General features: G+C 36.9%; 1 protein-coding gene across 1 annotated transcript in view; it reads left to right on the plus strand.

Annotated features, from left to right (window-relative positions):
• OTOGL (otogelin-like) overlaps positions 1 to 20,498 on the plus strand; it is a 92,019-nt gene that overhangs the window by 37,552 nt on the left and 33,969 nt on the right. The window contains exons 26-32 of the mRNA XM_010008043.1: positions 8,792 to 8,926; positions 9,378 to 9,515; positions 11,424 to 11,543; positions 13,780 to 13,896; positions 16,682 to 16,838; positions 17,416 to 17,442; positions 20,050 to 20,217. Coding sequence (XP_010006345.1) covers positions 8,792 to 8,926; positions 9,378 to 9,515; positions 11,424 to 11,543; positions 13,780 to 13,896; positions 16,682 to 16,838; positions 17,416 to 17,442; positions 20,050 to 20,217 — 862 coding nt within the window. The remainder of the gene's footprint in view (positions 1 to 8,791; positions 8,927 to 9,377; positions 9,516 to 11,423; positions 11,544 to 13,779; positions 13,897 to 16,681; positions 16,839 to 17,415; positions 17,443 to 20,049; positions 20,218 to 20,498) is intronic.

Below are 20,498 nucleotides of genomic sequence, written 5' to 3' on the forward strand. Positions count from 1 at the left end.
TTTCCCTAACAAAATATTGCTATTTTTCTAGCAAAACTTTTCTCCATTTTATTTGTACTTGTTGTCTATTATTTCCACTTACCTGCTTCATAAACTTCTGCTTTTATAGTAAAATGGCTGTCTTTCTATCACACATGTTAGCCTTTTTCTGTGTTTGTGGTGATTTTAGTCCTGCAGTTTAGTGGGTTTATTAAGACTTGCAGGGTCAGTGTCCTTGGAGCCCTCCCAGACTTATTTTCTTCTCAGTAGCAGAATTATGTTTTCTCTGATTTGAGGGAATCTTGAAACAAGAGTTTAGAGGAATAGTCTACCTATGACAATACCCCTGTATGAGAGTGAACTCTGTTGTAATGCTTATCTGCCTTCAAAAAAACCCCACCAAATAACAAACTGAAGTCTTTCCATTAACTTTAGTAGGCTGTCAGTAACGTCCTAAAGCCAAGAAAAGGAAGGACTGTTTTATTCCTGTATCTGGAAAGACGGAGGTCGGCAGAACTAAGCCCTCATCTTCAAGTATTCACATTATATGGATTAGTCCTGACTTTGAAGAATGCAATAAAAATATTTTCCCTTCTTTTCATCTGGCATTGGGGCTCTGGCCATTTTAAAGTCAGGTTTTTAATCTTTTAGATGCAACCATGAAGGCTTTTTTAAAGCCAAAGTTACCATCAGATTTAGTGTGTTAGAGGATTACGAAAGCAACAAACAGACATTTGATCAAATAATTGAACTGTTATGCCAATTAAAAGTGCAGATATAACTCTTTTGCGTTAGGAGACACCACAAAAGAGCCCATTTGTTAAAGCAGAAATTCATTGAACAAAACATTCATGATCTGGTGAACCAGTACTATAGTTTCCCAAATGATTATCCTACTGATGAGCAGTCCCCAGTGTTAGATACTTGGTCTGCCCTGGGGAATACAGCAATGGAGTTTTCCTGCATAACCCTTCTTTTGTAACTTGAAGCAAGTTCAAAGCTCTTAGTTTATGACGCTTTTATCAGAGTTCTTAATACAGAAGCTGGTTGATGCACTGATAATCTTTACATGTTACTTGCTGATATATTTATCTTGATTGGTAAGTTTGTTAAATGATGATTGGGCATAAGTTGGAGCAATCGCACACCAAGCAACAATTGTTCAGTTACTCATTTGTCACACCTGAGGAGGTCTTTATCCCATTTCTCCTTAATGAAGATTTGTAATTTCTTGCACAGCCCTTTTCAACATCATTTATATGAGGCAGCCAGATCCACAAAGCTGTCAAACCTATAGAATGAAATATTTTGCACCACATGTTCTGTAGTCAATTAGTAAAATCAATACATTCTGCTTGCTGTTACCCTATGGATGACTAAAGCTGCAGGTTCAAGGTTAACTAACATGGTGAATCTGACTGCTCATAGTTAAAACATATTTTCTTTTAATAGACTCTGAAGATTTTAATGGGAAAGTAAACAATGTTGAATTTGAAATACAAATGTTTTAAATTGGAAACCTGACTCTAAAAGTAACCTGTATTTCTTTAGGGAATAAAACTGTAACATGGAGTTCCAATCAGAATGTCTTTGATTTTTTAATTGGCATATCTAATCCTCAAAGTCACATTCCAACAATTTGTTTCATGAGTCAGTGATGTGCCAAAATGTGTTTACCTAAAACACTTGTGAAATAATTTATAGCAGCAGCAACTGTGTAGAAATAATGTTATTTCTTGACAATTTGCATGCAAATTTGTGCCCCCAAAAAGAGATACTGTATTTCAGTGAAAGTATTATTTACTGTGAATAGTTTGCCCTGCTTTAGTTGCAAAGAATACCAATAGTTTGCTTTTCATCAGTCCCATGATTTCAGAGGAAACCTTTCTGGATGCCTTATTTTTTCTGGGTTCCTAGAAGCTCTGTAAGGGTCAGCAGGGAGCTCCCTGTGGGAGACAATCCCTTTCCATCCGTGTCTTCAGCTGGGAAGCACAGTGCTCAGATAACATTGGCTTGTGCCTGTTTTTCTATTTGTTCTACCCCTTCTGTGAGCAAAAGATTGGATTACAGTTGACAATGGATTTATACTCTGATTCCATTTTCTCCAGATCAATGATTTCAGACTCAATTACCTCAACATGCCTTTCTGTCTCCACCACCTGATTCTCCAGACCATTAAATTTTGCAATGAATGAATCACTTTATTCTTCAACAAAGGAAAGATTTCTTTCAATTTGTGCAGATTAGCATGGAGGGCTTCCAGGAAAGGCTTGGGGAAAAGTTTCTTGCCATGAGAATGGCAATTTGGAGGCCGTGCGTGGTGTGACTCAGAAGTTGGATCCTCTTTCTGAGGATCTTGCCATTTAGCGACCACACAGCTTGAAGAAAGTGACCTTTTCACCTTCAATTTCTGCTTTTGGCTTAATGTTCAGCATCCAACAGCCCTTTGGGTATACTAACTCTAAAATATTACAGTCTGATGGCTGCCTGAGAAGGTAGTTCACTCTAAGAATGACTACCTGAGTCAGATTGGCTCTGGTGGGCCCAGCTTTGTGGACTGTCAATGTCCATTTTGTACTGATACAGCAGAAAAGATGCCCAAAAACCAGCATCATGTGTTGATGTTTCAGGAAGCTGTACAGTGTGGTGGCAGCAGGAAAAAGGAAGCTTTTTGCTGTGTTTGAAAGGGGAGGCTGCTCAAGCTAAGCACCTGTAGATGCTGCTTTAGCAATTTATGGCCTCTGACTCTGGTTGATGTGAATTAAATGTACGCTGGTTTAGGTCAGGATATGAGCATTTTTCTGAATGCACAGAAACTAAATCTCAACAGTGCAAACAAAAATATTTAACATTAATTTTATTACAAAAATAAACAAAAGTTTCAGCTTTCCAGCTCCTGCCATCATTTGCTAGAGCTCAGAAAAGGCAAATTTATCAACACAATCTTTTTTTCCCTGTTATGTTGTACTATATCGTTACAGCCAACAATGATAAAATACTGACATTTATCATGAAATTATTAATAAAACAATAATAATAGGTCTCATATAAATACTTATTTAGATATTCAAAACTAAACTCACGAACTATAATGATGATTTATGACTCAAAGTAGCTCATGTTGCAGTATGTGTCACTTGGAAACAAATATTTGAATGTTCCTAAATCCTTAATCTTCAGAATACCTCCTTTTTAATTAGAAAGGGATTTCAGCAATGTGACCCTTGGAAAAGCCAAATCTGATACACAAGCAGGGAAGCTAAGTAAATGAAACAAAAGAAAATCTGTTCTAAATTATCTTTTCTGAATATTTTAAATATAGTTCTCTTATAATATAAAAAAGAAAAACCTTTCCAGTGAAATCCCATCTGAGTAACCATCGTTTTCAAAATTAAAAAATATGAACTTAGAACAAGGTTTTGAAGTATATGAAGTAAAATACTCCTTGTTGTGTACTTTTCATTAGCAGTAGTTTTAAAAAAAAAATAATTGAATTTAAAAAACATGGTTGACAAAACCTCAGAAGACCCAACAACTCTATATTGACATAAAATCTACTACAAAATAATATAATAAAGAAAATATAATACAATTATTTATTTTTTCTATTGCTTGCATAGGTATACATCTATACTTGTAATACATCTTTCTCAGGATTGTTGAGAGCTTATTCTGCCAGAGGTGTATCCTTTTGGGAAGTTACTTTTAAGGACATAGGAAAGAGTTATTGTGAATGCATTAGCAGGAATCTGGCAGTTGTTTGAGGGAGAGTCAGTAGCTGAAATAATCTCACTCCCTTTGAATTTGCATCAGTGAAGCTACTCAAATAATGTTCTCTCCTCCATTTCAACTCAACTGTGCTACAATCTAGAAATGTGTCATATCTTCCAGGTGTATTGCAATTTTCTTTGCTGTATTTTAAGTGAAAATAATCATATAACCTACAGCTCTGTAGAAGATGCTGAGGAAAAGAGAATTTAGGTGCTTGTGTGTGTGTGTGCATGAACAATTTAGCTTCTAGGATCTTAGTTCCTAAATATGAGGTTTTTAAAATTACTTGTATAGAAATACATAACATCAGTGGAAAAATAAATACTATTTAAGTATTCCATTTTTATCTCTTGTAAGAGGATCACCTACTATCTTTCCTGTAATATTGTTTCCCAGCCTTCATATGGATTTCCTCCCGAACGGAGAGAATGTGTATCAGTGCCATCTGCTGACTCCAAGCAATATTACTCCAATGTTTGAATAGCTATGGGGAAAAGGATTTGTCAGTACAAACTTGTATAGGATGCAAAAGCAGTGATTGAAGTGACACAGAATGTACATATATAATTTTGAAATGGTATAGAAGAAATTATCACACCAGCAAAATGAAAGAAGCATTCCAAGAGGAGGTGCTTCTTGGTGTAAATGGTGAATGAATTTTGCATAATGAATGTGTTTTCAATGATTATCTGGAGATCAACCACTCCATAAAATGGCACAAGAAACAAACAGAGCAAGATCATGTCAGGGGCCAAGGCATCTAGCTGGTCTAAAGGCACACTTAAATATTTATGCCTAAGTGCTCACTAGATCTGGGATGCTTTACTTCTAGGATCAAGCTTGCAAAAAGTGATAAAACAAACAAAAAACCAACAACAACAGCAACAAAAAAGGGAAATCAGGGTATTAAGAATGGAAAAAAATGACTCTTTACACTGAACAGTTAGAGAGATTTTAAGGAAACTCTCAAAGAAGATGAATGCAGTCACTTTTAAACTGTTTTCTCCCAGGCTGCATTTTGATTATGTGAGCACCCTGCACACTGTTGTTAGTGGTTCAGAGCAATAGAAAATTTCAAATGGGTTATTGAAATAGAAACTTTCTAACAAAAATAAACCCTAGCATTCCCAAGCGCTACTAGCTAGGAAGAAATATGGAAAAAAAGTGCAGTGTAGAAAAAGAATGTCCTGAGAAGCGGGACTGACAATGAGCTTTTGACTGACTGCCCAGAGCTGTGACTCTGTCTTCCCTGTTGCTTGGCAACTCCATGTTATCACAAAGAAACTGATATTAAGTTGGAACAGACTGGATAGGGTAATTTACGTGGGAAGATACTCTTGCAGTGGGAAAACCATTTTATTTCTAGTTTCTGTCAGCGTAAGTAGGTTTCACATGATGAACTGTAGTACATTCCCTGTTGGGTGCATTTTACCTAAAAAGGTAAAGAGCAATTCTGCCTTGGAAAGAGACTGTGCAGAAAAAAAAGAAACCGAACATAAACCCCCACCTTGTTATTCATTAGATCTGCTCCTAGTGTCTGCTCAGACATTTCTTCCAGTAGTAGTGACAAAAGCTGGCTTTCATACCTGTGTGGATCCAGTGCAGATTAGAGAGATGGAACTTGATCTTTATAATTTAAATTATCCCATCCCTAAAAGCTGTTGAGATTTGCCCAAGACCTTACTGTATTGTACAAACATTAAAACACGATCCTCACTTTATACAAATAGCCCCTATTCCTTCTTTTGTGTTGGCAATAGGTAAGTGGTATGGTTCAATCACATTTTATTTCTTCCTTGCTGGAAGAAAGGGCTGCACATGTAGCGGTTATGGAATAATTTGAAGACCATGATAGAAACTGTCATTCAACTTTGAATTTGGCTGGTACCATACGACTGGGAAAAGACTCAATTTTTATTGACATGTATGGAGAGAATGGCAAGGGTGTATATATAAAGCAAATCTTACTGTGAAAGCTTTGAGCCACAAAATAGACATAATCCATAATGGTGTTTTTTTGGGTTTAAGTCTAAGACTTAATTAAAAGGAGAGAAAGCATGGAAGACTCATGATTTAATGCAAACCCCTATTTCTTAAATGTCTGGTTTACTCATAGATTTATTGAACCACCTCCACTGTCTCTTCTGCATTTCTATCCTGCATCGTTTCTTTTTGTTTAACACCACCACAAAGCCCTACAAGTAAGGAAGTACTTCACATGTTTTCAGGACTCCCTGCTCTGGCTTTGGTCAGCAAAACACTCCCTGTCTCCAGGCTTCTCTCTACTGCAGAGTTAACTTGAAATATAACTCAGCTTTTGCTGTTGGCTCAAATCCCAACCATACACAAAAACTTCTGACTTGAATATATTGATGCTGTTCAGCTGAAGGGATTGGCCTGGCCTGTCAGAAGGCACAGGCAGCAGCTTCAATTAGCACAGCTAATATAGCTGCCTGCTGCTGCTCCATGAACTTGTCTTCATTGCCAAAAAAGGTGTATTTTTACTGTGGGATAATTAGCCTGAATTAAATATCCTTATTTCAAATAAAGCACTCCATCTCTTTTCTTACAGTGAAGACATTGCTTCCCCATTAACTCAGAGTATCCCCTTTTGCTGAGGCTAAGCTAACTGAAGAGGAATGAGCTCTGCAATGAAAACAGCCCACAATGTCCTAAGCATTAAATAGACCCATAAACTGCAAGCAAACTCCTTTTCTGAACTGACTCATGAGCTTCCTCGGTCACTTTTCATTTGGCCAACACAGAATGTATCAGCTTGCATCCTATCTACTAAACTAATGAGTTTGTCTCCTCTTAAATTTACCAAACCACCTCCAATAAATAAAAAAAGGCTCTGGGCTGTTATCTGACTTGGAGGGGAATAATTACTGGACTGACTCCAGTAGCAAGCCTGGCTGAATTAAAACACAGTATATTTCCCAAAAAGGTAATGACCAATTTCATTCCGAGTACAACCTGAAACAACTTCACAACAGAAGAAATGAACTTTGCTTTTCCCTGAAGCTTTCAGTACTTTTCAACTGAGTTGCCCTGCTAAATCACAAAATGCCGATTTCCTACACCCCCTTACCACTAGCAGCCAGTGACTAACTTTACCCACCTTAACTGTCTTCCAAGCTAATGGCTGACACATACCACCTGTTTCTTAAGTCTTGGCATTAGGGTAACAGAAAGTTTGCAGGCATCTCCCACACATTATGTTCATCACATTTGTTCACACTTACTGTAAAGTGTTTTCTCTGCCGAGTAGCAGCATCCTCTGGCTTGTAAGCCATGCTAGACTAAGGGCAGCAAAGCTCTACCACCTCTTCTGTATGGCAACAAACATGCCTCTGCATTTCCCATCAGATAGGGTTAGTTTGTTGTTGTTCCTTTTGTGTTTTGTTTTGGTTTGTTTTTTTCCTTTTTATTAGACTGAATTTTTTCTCTAAACAGTTTTGGAACAATGACTTTAATTAAGAAAAAAAGTTGCTTCCTGGATGCAATGTTTCTCACTGGTGAGGAAAAAATGCTGATATGTTTTTTTATGCTTGAATTCTGATGTGCACAGAACAAATAAGGGTACAAATGTGAGACAGGCCACGAATAATTGGGAATACACACCCAGCATCTTTCAGAGGTACACTGACCAAAGGGAGGGAGCAAATCTCTAAGAAGGGATGCTGTGGACTCAAACCAAGGCAGGGGGATCCCTCCTCCCGTTTTGGCCAAGTGAAGGTCTACAAGAGCCTTGCTGGGAGCAAGAGGATTTCCCAGGACCGGGGAACTGCTGATAGCTGCCTTTCCCATCTTGCCCACTGTGCACATTAGAACTTGCAATCAGTTTCAGCTAGTCATAATCTCAGAGTGTGCTTCAAAGAGGGTGGGAATAAGAGGAGAATTCTAAACATCTGTTTGTTTCCAGCACTACTCAAATGTCTCACAGAAGACTGGATGACTCAGTAGGTTTGCCACCTCCAAAATTTTTATTTCATATTTTATCTAAGGTTTATAATTACTGTAGGACTGAATTTTATCAGAATTAAACTGGATTCAGAAAAACTGTTACTGACATATTAATGTTATGAACGTAACTCTCTCAAGTCTTTTATATAGTTGCAACTTGTTGTTTTGTTCACTTGCAAGGTTTAGTACAGAAAATAATTGAAAGGCAAATTAAAGTAAGAAACAATAAGAGTAATTAAACTTTTTTGTTTGTTTGTGGTATAATTATCAACTCTGAAAATACAGCTGGTCTCCTTTGTTCCAGCACAGGGAACTAAAGGGTGCATGTATGTCTTCCTTAAGGTACAGAAGAACCACAGAAGCTGTAGGTGAATAAACAGAGATGCTGAGCAAAGGTGAAAAAATTATTCTATGTGCTGAGAATGCAAAATTAGTTTACAGGCTGGAGAGCCAACTGATATGGGATTGGGAAGGCAGTAAATTTGAATTTTGGGTACTAAACCACTAAGAAATCAAAAGACAGAGGAGACAAATCTTCTAGATGTTAAAGAAAAAACCACAAACAAAAATGTCAGCAGAAACCTTTGCCCCTTCCAATAACATTGAGTATGACTCATGGTTTTGCAAATTTTGATGAGTACTGGTAGAAAAATTGCTCTATCTAGTACTTACAGATGGTAGGTTTCTTGATTTTAAAAATATGAAAACAGCTTGATCTCAAGTACCTTGGTTTAAAAATAAAGCTCCTTTTATAGCATGTCTCGATTTTGACAACCGTACTGTGCAGTAAATATTGGATTCTGTGTATAAGCATGTTTTAAAAGCCTAAACCAGGCTCTTATTTTAAGTGGTAGGCTGATCTCTGAGTTCGTGAAGTGGCTTTGTGTTTAACTCCGAAGTTTGAGCTTTGAATTGAGAAATGCATTTCATTGTTTGGCAACCTTCTTAAATTTCATTTCAAAGATGTCTGCATACTAAGATATACATATTGTTGTGATGGTAAGCCTGGAATAAATTTGCAGGAGTGAAATGTATGTGAATTTATGAGTAAAATTATTTCTTCTTCATATTGCAGAGCACAGATAACTCAAATATATCTATAATTGCTCAGAATAAAAAGTGCTTTGACAATGATATTGTTTGTTCGAAGAATATTTTCATCACTGTTGGAGACACTGAGATTTCTTTTAGTGAACCTTCTGAGAAACAGGTTAGTTATTTTCTTTCCTTTTTGGGTTGCCCCTTAAGCATTCTAAAGTTACAACCGTAAAGGAGCATGTTTTTGGAAAATGTCTCTCAGTCTGCATTAAGAGAGTACAAGTGCCTAAGCCTGGATAAAGAAGGTCCCAGGAAAAAAACTGCTTTTTTGCAAGTTTTATTTGTCCATCAAAGAAGATTTCTCAAAGGCCTCAAGCAGCCAAAAGATTTTGATATTTATTAGTTTCTTTCCACATGGTTTTAAAAGAGAAACCAAAGTACAAAATCAAAGCATCTTGAATGATTGAAAAGACAAAATATCCAAGTTTTAAACAAAATTTCTAGTAATATTATTGGTCCAGCTGTATGCTAAAGTATTCTTCAGAATATGGTTTGCTATTAATTGGCTGCATACCCTGGTAGGATTACTTCATTAGATCTTAATAACTATTCATTTCTGTCAGAACACCTTAAAGGGACAGGAAAACTATCAGCTTTGGAAGGCTGGATATTATACTGTGATACACTTTCCAGAACAGGACATCACAGTTCTGTGGGATAAGAAGACAATGATGCATGTTAAAGTTGGACCTCGATGGAAGGTGAGCTAAAATAAAAATCTGAGACTCTGTGTTGCTAATGTGATTTCTATTGAATAACTGATTGTCTTTTCTTCATTACTAACTTTCCCAGTGATATAGCTGTTTTATCACAGTGCTCAGCAGCAAGCATTTCTCAGGTGAGAAGATATGGAGAACGTGATTTAATTACTGGACACCTGAAGACAAAGGGTGGTTCCTAAGTGCATATTTATTCCATTGATCCACTCACTGCAAACTTGCAGATATGCAGTGATTCAGCTCTGACTCAAAGCTAATTTAGGGGAGGGAAGAGAGGGTTAGTTAAGAGTCACCCTGTTCACCACATGTTTTTATAATTGTAGAAGCCAATGGAAAAGAAGCTTCCAAATCTAGCAACATGAAAAATGGCAGGTTTGTAGCACAGACTGGGTTACATTGATTATGGAACTGTACTCTGAGATGTAGTAGGGCTGTTGAAATGAACAAATGGAGCCACATCTTGGATTTAAGTTAAGGGAAGGATCTAAACAAAAATGGACATTATTATTGTGCCAGGATTCAGTCATGATGCAGGGGAGAATATGAGCTTCCTCCTACATAAGACTGAGAGGGAGTTGTTTCAAACTGAAAGAGGGTAGATTTAGATTGGAAAGTAGGAAGCAATTCTTTACTGAGAGGGTGGTGAGACGATAGCACAGGTTTCCCAGAGTAGTCACACATGCCCCCTCTGGAGGTGTTCAAGGCCAGGTTGAATGGGGCTTTGAGCAACATGGTCTAGTGAGAGGTGATCTTTAAGGTCCTGTCCAACTGAAAACATTCTGTGATTCTATGAATCTCTTGCCAGTTGCTCTTCTCTGTTCCATTCCTACATGATCATCATCATCTGCCTTGGTGTCTCTGCTACTCAGTCTTTGGTTCCTGGGAGAGCAACCTTATCTGCACATTTGATAATTATATTCCTACTTCATGTCAATCATGAGCATATGTATTGAGATGAGGCTCTTTCCATTAATACAAAAAAGGTACTTTATGCTAGAATACAATATCAGATTTTTTTTTGAAATGTAAGTCAACATTACAATGACCCTTTAATCTGGTTTTAAAGCAACACTATTCTAGGCTTTTGTCACAATAGCTGTAAAACCCCTTACTTCACATACAAGCTGACTCACCAATGCACATAGCGAAAAAAATTCTTAAGTTTTTGAGTAAGCCTGCAGGGAGCTGAATTCTGCAGGTTACATGCAGGGACACAAATACTTCAAGCTCTTTCTGTTTCCAATGACTGTTTCTTACAGAGGCTTCTGTTCAGTAAGATAACCTCTGCAGCAGACCTTAAGGAAAAGGAATTCATTGGAGTGAGCCACAGCATTCTAGAAATCCAACTCTACATTTTACTGTTGTGCAGGAATATCTTTTTCTCTCTGTATGTATATATGTATGCATGTATCTATACTTTTTCCATCACTAGCACATGCCTCAACACAAGAAAGTTGCAGCTGTCTCTTTTGTAACTGCTATTACAAATGTTTTTGCTATTGTGAGCTAAAATTAGAGGCATCAAGTTTTAACAACCACAACTAGTCAGGCTTCACAATCACGAGGTTATTCACCTGCACTTTTGATTTTTGGACTAGATGCACTACTAATATTTCACCAAAAAAGTATTACTAGATTTCAGTCTCTTTTAATAGGTGGAATGTAAGAATAGATTCTAGAAAAACAGGAAGAAAAAAAGAGAAAATAAATTTCCATTACAAGTTATTTGCAATATGGAGCTCTAAGCAAAGCAGAGTGTCAGATATTTTCAAAGCATGAGTCAGAGTTGCATTCACCTTTTTCAGTTTAAGAATACTTTATTCCACATGTCGTTTTTACCAATTTTAAACTGTCAGTATATGTAAAAAAAAATAAAACCTTCTCTTTTAGGGTAAACTGGCAGGTTTGTGTGGAAATTTTGACAAATACACTTCAAATGATTTAACTACATCAAACAACATGGAGGTGAGAAATGCACAAGTGTTTGGAGACAGCTGGGTATTAGGACAGGTAAGTCCCACATTCAGTAAAAACTCAGACAAAAAGGATGATAATTTTAATCTATAAATGAACAGTTTCTAAGCAGATGATATACAGAGATTTTCTAAACTCATGCTCATCTATAGACATCTTTATGTCTATAGATGTGAAATGATGTTAACATTGCCTTAAGTCAGAGCAAAAACATACTGAATTTAAATTATATCAAGCAATCTCTTTAGGAAGGAATACATTTTCTCCTACATAAGATATTTATCACTGTTGTCTGGATTTCAGTTTTCTACAAAATTAGATACATTGATTCTGATGTTTTGCAATCGGTCCAATTTTAAAAGCAGTTGTAATTTCTCTGGTGTTGGAGACTTCGATCAGGATATTGAAAGTAAACAGAATCTGAACACTGGGAAAAAAGGTATTGAAAAAAGTCTACTTCTCAACACTGAAAAAAAAAAGTTTTGTTTTTTTTTATTTGCATTTTGTAAAGAGAAAACAAAGTGAGGAAGCAGTGGTTTTGAAAGGGTGAGAGAAAAAGTTCAGATCAGCAACAGGCACAACTCAGTATGAAAACTTGATTTCTGAGGAGAAGGGAAGAGGCTGTAGGGAGTGGATGTCTGCAACTGTGTTTATAACACAGGAAAATAGGTATTTTATTAATTTGTGCAGAGAAGCTGTAAGGTTTTATAGCCTTGTGAAATTTCTGAAAAATGAGTATTTGTAAACCATTCCCTTAGGATGCCTATGAGAACCAGTTTTTAATCAGTTCTCTCCCTGACTCAAAGCAGGAAATTGAATCAAAATCTCTCACTTCATAAAAAGAATATGGTACCTATTCTGCTATATGGTACCTGTTTTGAAGCTTCTCTCCCTCAAGATCTGCCTTTGGATTAATTTTATTCTATATAAAATATTTACATTGTGTGAGCAAGGGAGGCAAATTTGTACTTTTGGTGGTTATATAGCTTATCTAGAAGGTGGAATGTAAAGAAATGTGTAAATACTTTGTCTGAATTAAAGAATTTTTCTCTTCTGATGTATCAGTTCAGTGGCTGCTTAAAAAAAGTGTAGTGTTTGCATAGCACTTTAACTTCTACAATGTTATGAGCTTTGCTTATGCAGCCCAAACTTGCACTTGCCTTTTTGTGGTTATATATTTAGACATATATGTGTCAAATTTCATGTCATCTTCCAATCTCTGTGGCTGCAGAGCACTCAAATCCAAGTCCCTTCTTGGCCTTGCAGGCAGCCTGCACTCAGCCAGGCTTGATGCTTCATCTGCCTCCACAGTAGGAGTTAGGGGTTTTTTTTCAGAAAGGACCTTTGGCCTTTGTAGAGATGTATCCTGGTCATCTTTTCTGCAAAATCTAAATACTGTAAAGGATGATTTGATAGCTGGAGGCCTTGAATCCAACTCTCCTACTGCCAAGCATGCTTGCATTGGCACTGTGGAGCATGGGATGCTTCCAGGGTTTCTTCCTCCTCGGAGTGGCAGTATGATCCCCACGGCTGTGTCAAAGCATCTGCAGAGGAGGGCAGCGTGGCTGGGCAACTGCATTGCAGCTAAAGCTGCATCAGGACACCCCAGTGCTGCCCATGGATCCATCGTTACCCCCTCCTGTGCTTCTCTGCTGCACCAAGAGATTATAGTTTTGGATAAACTCATGTTTTCTGAGATGAGTGTCATTTTATTATTTTGTTTTGTTTTGTTCATTTGGTTTTCTTCTTGAGAGAAACTTGAAGAGAGGGAGTTTTATCTCAGCCATTTCTGAGTTATCATGACGATCTTTTTTTTTCTTCTTCTTCTTTTTCTTTTTTTTTTTTTTTTCCCCCTTCCTACCACTGCTTCTTTATTTGAACTTACAGGGCTAAAGCCATCTGTGACTCCATTTAAAGTCAGTCCATCCACCAGAGATGGATTTGGACCATGTATTTGTTTGTGATGTTACAGTTGGTTGCTCTGGTAATGATTATAATGTGTCACAAAGAAAACATTTTGTCTTTATGCACTGAGTAGACAGCAAGAACATTTTAGTACTTCAGAACAAAACACAAAGATTCTTTTTTGTGCAAATGTTTTTAATTATAACAACAAATCAGGAGAAGGGTAAGATGAAGAGGACAGCATTTAAACTTTATTTTTGTTTTCTGGATATGCAGGTATTGAATTATATGATATTATAGTGTAGTTGAGTCCATGGTAAACACACCTTCATCTAAAATGTTTGTGGTGTTTTTGCTTGTTTTTAAGTGCAAGAGCCCAAATGAAACACTGAGACCATGTGAAGTGTATCAGAGCAAGTTCCCTTATGCCAAAAAGGAATGCTCAATTTTATACAGTGACGTTTTTGCACCTTGTCGCAATGTGGTAAGTTTATTAAATATCCAAGTGTGTTCTCATGTTAGAAGATATTACATTTCCAGTAATTAATTTCTTCCTCCCATTCCCCTGTCTGAATGCTGTGGAGGATACAGAGTAGAGTCCTCCAAGTATCTCTCTGTGGGTGGGCTATGTTTGTACAGAGCTCCTTGTTCCCTTCAAGACTGCAGCCTAAACATAATGGTGATAACCAGGAGCCATGAGTTAATAGGTTGGATAATCAGGGTTCTGTTCTCTTTGGGTTTTGTTTATATCTTGTATTTATCTAGGTACCTAAGTTTTTAAGGCTTTTGTATATACTGTAGGATTCAAAAAAAGCATTTATGTAATGTGCCTACAGCTTATCTCAAATGGTTTGTTAGTTGTTCTGATCACTATAGAAAGAAATATGAGAGCTATCAGTATTTTCAATTGGATGACAACTTATAATCTGCTTTTACCAAAACTCTGAGGTATGGTGTCATTGTCTCCTCAATACCTGGCTGAGCCCAGGATGTGACTTACAAGAATGTCCTTCAGTTCAGTCTGGACAAGATGCAGAAAACAATAGCTTGTATGGGAATATTTTATTTTATCCACCCTTTCTGAACACAACACATGCCTTGTACATTTCTCCTTCCTTCAGATTTTAGCCTCCCAAAGGTGCTCTATTTATTGAATATGCAAGCAAGAACTACTATGACATTTTGTCTCACTCTTATTTTCTTTATGACTATTAATACTAAATGAGATCATTAGATGTCCTAGCTGAACCTCCTGACTTTCAGAACTGAAGTTTGATATCACATGGTTAGGAATTTGCCTGAGGAGGAGGTTGCAGTAGCTTAACCCAAAAGATTTATGAATGTTGACTTTAGTTACTCTGTAAAGAATTTTTGAGCATGTGCCTGAGAACATAGTGATGAGTGTATTTTCAAAGTTGAAACTAGTAAATAAAAATGGAAGTTTTGAGAGTTTTTAAGGAGCTGTATTATAATAGGTCCTTATTATAAAAGCAAGATGTTTTCTCTTGAACATTAATTTTCTATATCTTGTGATTAAAATTTGCAAATTTTATGCCAAAATTTGCATAATACTTAAAAAAAATGCATTCCAGGTGCAAAACATAACTAAATTAGTAGCCAACTATTTTCACATGCACATAGCCATCCATGGGACAACTTATAAATGAATTATTTTCCAGGTGTTCTTCCAACGTATTCATCAGCATATGAAAACACAGCTCTTAGAAATGTAATGTAAAGTGACCTCCTATCAAGAACATCTGCATCTGATTGCTGGCTGAAGGGGTGGGGAACAGGGTGCCAAGGAAAAAACAGCCCAAACAGATTGACACTGGAGGCATGGAAGGAACAAAAAGTATAGACATGGGTTTCAGGATGTGCTTAGAGCAGCATTCTTACAGTCACTCCTTCTGGTGGAAGACCCTGCACTGCATGGAGGGGAGCACCTACCTGTGGGACAGGCAGCCTCAGAGTTCAACTCAGGCTGGAACACCCCATTTTCAGGGAGACAAAAGCTTGCATCTCTGGCTGGCAGCAACTGATAGACGACAGTTGCCCAGTTAAGTGCTGAACTCGGTGGGGGCTGAGGGGCCTCAACACTACTCATGAGTGTTCTTGAGTGATGAGGCTTCCTCATAACTCCTGAACTCAGCAAGAATTTTGACCCTAGGCTCCCATTTTGTCACAGCAGCAGGCTGCTGCTGACCCATGAAGAGATGCTGTCCTGCAGACGTGAGAGATAAGTTGAGCTCTTTGGAGCCAGTCTGCTTTTTGGTGATTGCCATGAAACTACTGCAGCTATTTTCAGTGGAGCTAATGCTTGTGTCCCCATTCCAGTGGTATTCTGGTTTTCAAATTAAGAAAAAGAATGAAAGCAAAATGGCATCTCTCCCTACTGAGGGCAGAAAAACAGTCTTCATTTCCCTGCTGGCTTCTTGCAACTGCCAGCTGAGAAGCTGTGGCCTTGTAAGACAAGTGCTGCTTTGTTACTGTGATGGTATTTCTGTAATCTGAAGTGTGCCATTTGAGTGCTCTACAACTGAGCTAGATCCAAGTCTAAAAATGAGTTTAAACTGAAGAAAAGCATTGCTTAAACATTCCATGTGTTGAGTAAGAACACTGTTTTGGAAACGTTGCTCAGGATTACAAAAAGGTGATTAAAACCCAAGAGGTAACATATCAGGTAAAACCATAAAATGACATGGTTTTAAAGTGGGAAAGTAGATTTCTGACCTGATTAAGGTTTGAGGACAAAGTATATTAACATCTGGATTAGTGAAGAAATATTTTCCTGAAAAATGACACCAGCATACTCAAGTTTTCTGTGCCTGACCAAAATCCCCTCTACAAAATTATTACTTTAATTAGTTGATAATCAGAATTGCAGCTCTGATCTCGTTGTGCATGCAAAACTGACAGCATGACTATAGATGGCAGTATTTGGCTTATAAAAACAGAACTGCCGGCTCCAATATACTCTTCAAAAACTGCTGAAGAACAGCAAGTGTGTGGACAGACACACTTGATAATAGTCACTGAATGACATTTTATCTAGGCCTGTAATGTAGATACAAGCTGATCATTTGAAGTGCACTTTTTTTGTATAAAAGTGTACCCAAACCTTAGAAAACACCTTATTTTGTGTTAAATTCTTTCAGCCAGTTCAGCTGAAAATGGTACAACAGGAATTTGCACAGCTCATACGATCAAGTTACCAGACCTCTTTATTTTATTTTTTTATTTTTTTAATTTTTTTTTTTAATCCACAGATCGATGTAACTTCCTTTGTCAAAAATTGTCACACAGATACATGCAACTGCAATCTTGGTGGGGACTGTGAGTGCTTGTGTACCAGTATTGCAGCTTATGCCCACAAATGCTGCCAGCAAGGAGCAGTCATTCACTGGCGATCTCCTTCTTTCTGTGGTACGTCCTTGGGCTGGCCTTGCACCGGAGCTCATCTCTCAGGCATCCCTGGCCTTTTGATGCCTAATAATACAAATATGACAGAAGCAGGTGCACAGTAATTGTACTTATGCATATTTTTCAAGCTGTCTCTGTGTTAGCTGTTAGTCTTACACACCCAACTGGCTGTCTTACTGAAGAGGACTGGCTGTGCTCAGGATGTGCCAGAGCAGAAACCGCTGGGAGGGCACAGGTGTACCAGATGGGGGGTACGTCCAGTGTTCTGGGTGGGGCTGCAAAAAGATTCAGTCCATTCTACATTTCATGGACAGCGAGAAAGATTCTCCACTATGGAGTAACTTGTGCTTCAGGTCTGCTGTCCTGGCACATCTGTTTTAAATGCAACTGTATGTCACTGACTAAAAGCCTGAGGAAATAAAGTCACTGACTCAAATACATTATGGGAAATGAAACTTCCCTTTATGAAAGTGAATTTTACATTTTTAGGATGCATATTTGCAGATTCTGTTGTTACTCCATAGTAATAGTGTACTTTGTAATAATGTGTTGTCTTTTTTTTTTTTTTTTTTTTTTGTAGCTTATGACTGTGAATATTACAATCAAGGTATGTAATATTTAATTTTACTGACTTTGATTGATCCTCATATTTATATACCTTGTGGAATACACTTACTCTTCATGTTTTCTAACATAACCACTAGCTATGTGCTAGAAACACATCTGTAGTTCCTGGCTCCAAAATGGAATCTATTGTTATATTTAGTTGTAGACAACTCCCCACATCAACCATTCCAACATACAGAAGATTTCTGTATATTTTATCATCTTTCTATCTGTTTGATGCAATTTTGAAATATTTATTTCTTCACCCCTCCCTTATTTCTTTTTCTCTTTTTAAAAACAAATACCCAAAATACACTTATCTTATATCAGTTCACTCAAACTAGCCTTGAAAGAAAATATAGTTTGGTAATTTCTCTCTTTCACAGGTTTTTTGTTTTGTTTTCTTTTCTTTTCTTTATACTCTTGATTTGGGTACATGAGCTTAATGAGCTCAGCAAGTTAGCAAAGAAAGTCTCCATGGGCCTTTTTACTCTATGTCCAGGGACACTGGTGTCATGGAAACAAACATACTAGTTGTAAGTGAATCAACACATCTGGTATCTCAGATGAAACACAATACAGTGCACTGCAAATAAAACCTTTCATAGCTTGTGCTGAGGATCTCTGTCAGCTGCAGCAGTGTTGTGCTGGAGATTATCTCTCTTCCGTTCTCTGTGTTCCCTAGGATAGGATTGCATAGTCACAATCCCTTGAGCTCACTGGACCTTCAAATCCATTTGAAAGGAAAAGTGACTTGTATGAGCAGCCTGGAGTATTGTGTGTCATTTTGCAACATATTCTTGCCCATTTAATACCATTATGTCATTATACCGACTTTTTCTTCCCTCATGTTGTGCTATGAGTAGCTACAATGCTGTTTTAATGTGCAATATCTCATGCATTACTTGAGATTGTCCTACATAAACACAAACAACCCTATAATAGTGAGGAATTCAAATACCAACACATTAGTGCGCATTTTAGAAGGTTGTAACATGGTAATTGCCGTTTGAATTTACACCTCACTGAACTAATTGCCTTTGGCACAGGAAAATTAAAGTCCTTCTCTCAAAAAATGGATAGTGTTGATATAATGCATCTCTGATGATACTGAGTTTAAGATTTGTCAGAATAATAATTAATTTGGTATAATTTTTGGGAAAAAAAAAAGCCTCATGAATGTTATGAACTTTTGTCACACTATGTTGTTATCTTCTAGGTTTTCATTCTGAGAGTTGCTTGGTTTGTTTTATTTTTCTTTCTTACATTGACACATAAAAGCTACTCCTATGGTTCAATTAAATACTCAACTGAAAAAACTGATGGGCCTTTTCTTTGACTTGGTGTATGTGGTTTTAACATTTATCCTATTTTTAACTGGTGAAGGTAAGTGGCCCAGCTGATTTGAATTATCTTAATATTTCCTAATGTCTCAATTAATAACCTCATCATTTTCATTGTGGGCATGGATTAATTACTTGACAGTCAAGGAGAAGCTCTAGAAGGATGCTGGCTTGTGCTTGTACTGTAAATTTCAGAACTGGGAACTGTTATATTTTTATATAGATAGGTCACAGGATTTTACGCACAAGTCTCACAAATATTGTTCTCTAAAGAATGGTTCACTAGAATGACAGTTGTATTCATTTAATAAACTAAATTTTTGTGGCATCCCCTCTTATTTTTGCATACTGTGCAGGTATTTTGTGGGGAGCAGAATACTGAAAATGAAGAGAAACTTGAATACATGAAATGATATGAATGAGACTTTTGATACATCTTTTTTAGCAACTTGCATCGCATAATGAGCATCATACAGTATATGATTCTTTCTTTCTCCTCAAATGAGCCTGGCCCTCTATAGCAGCAGCTGGTTGATCCTGCTAGACGTAGCTGACTTTCCCTAATATCCTTGCAGTAGAGAAATTTCTCTTATTTAAAAAGTGGTAAGGTGTACTGGTTTTGGCTGGGATAGAGTTAAATTTCTTCATAGTAGCTTGTATGGGGATATGTTTTGTATATGTGATAAGAACAGGGTTAATAACACACTCAGGCTTTAACTACTGTCATAGCCAAAATGCCTGTTAATATGTAGGAATAAACATCCAATGATTTAGAATAAGGAGTCTTTTTAAGATACATTGCCTCACCACTGCCTTAAAAGTGGTCATTTTGTGGCAACCTTGTGGGCTTCATGTGCCTATGAGCTCCAGAGTAGTTTGCATATAAAAACAGTAGTTGTTTTCATGCCATTTTCTTCAGAAATTGGTGTTTAACTTCTAGTTGAGACAAAGTTAATTATTTTGGTAATTCCTTCGCTATTGGAAGAGTCATCTTGGAAAGGACTTGTCTTAGACAGGGAAAGGGGTTCAGTCTTTTCACTGTAAGGATTAAATCTTGCACAGAATTTACACATTTTGCTTATTACTCACAAGGTGAGGTTTTAGAAGTGTGCTGCTCTTGGTTTTTCAGTGGAATATAGTTCCAAATTTATTTGATTCCAGGTATGGTGAAAAGTTTAAGGCAATGTGTTATGTCAATTAAGTTTGTATAGCATGCAAGGATATATATACAATATTTTTTTTCTATTTTATTTTTCTCTCTTTAGGCCTTGGAGAAGGACCCTATATTTTAGCAAGTTATGGAGAGAATGACACAATTATAGGAGCTAATGTATCCAGTAGAAGGATATTTCCTCTGCCTAGAACTGGAGCATACGGAAATGTATTTTTCAGTTTCATGATAACTCCAGGTCTTTTCAAAGACAAAGGTTTATGTAAGTGTTCTCAACAACTTTGCTAACGGCAATACATATTTTTCAAGCTATATGAATTATTTTTGCTTTATGTTCTATATCTGCCAAAATAATCGAGATGTCTTTAGTTACTGGAATAAATTAGGACAAAGCAGCCAAATACAAAACTGAGGAGAAAAGACTGATTTTTATTATTAGTTTTTTAATATTGAAAAATTTTACTGCCAGCTTTAATGCTAACTTCCAAATATTATTTTAAAAATATGGCAAAATACAAGTTAATAGAATTCCTTTGTGGAAAA

This window comes from Chaetura pelagica, unplaced genomic scaffold, assembly GCF_000747805.2.
Source record: "Chaetura pelagica isolate M959 unplaced genomic scaffold, ChaPel_1.0 scaffold50, whole genome shotgun sequence".
NCBI classification, from domain to species: domain Eukaryota; kingdom Metazoa; phylum Chordata; class Aves; order Apodiformes; family Apodidae; genus Chaetura; species Chaetura pelagica.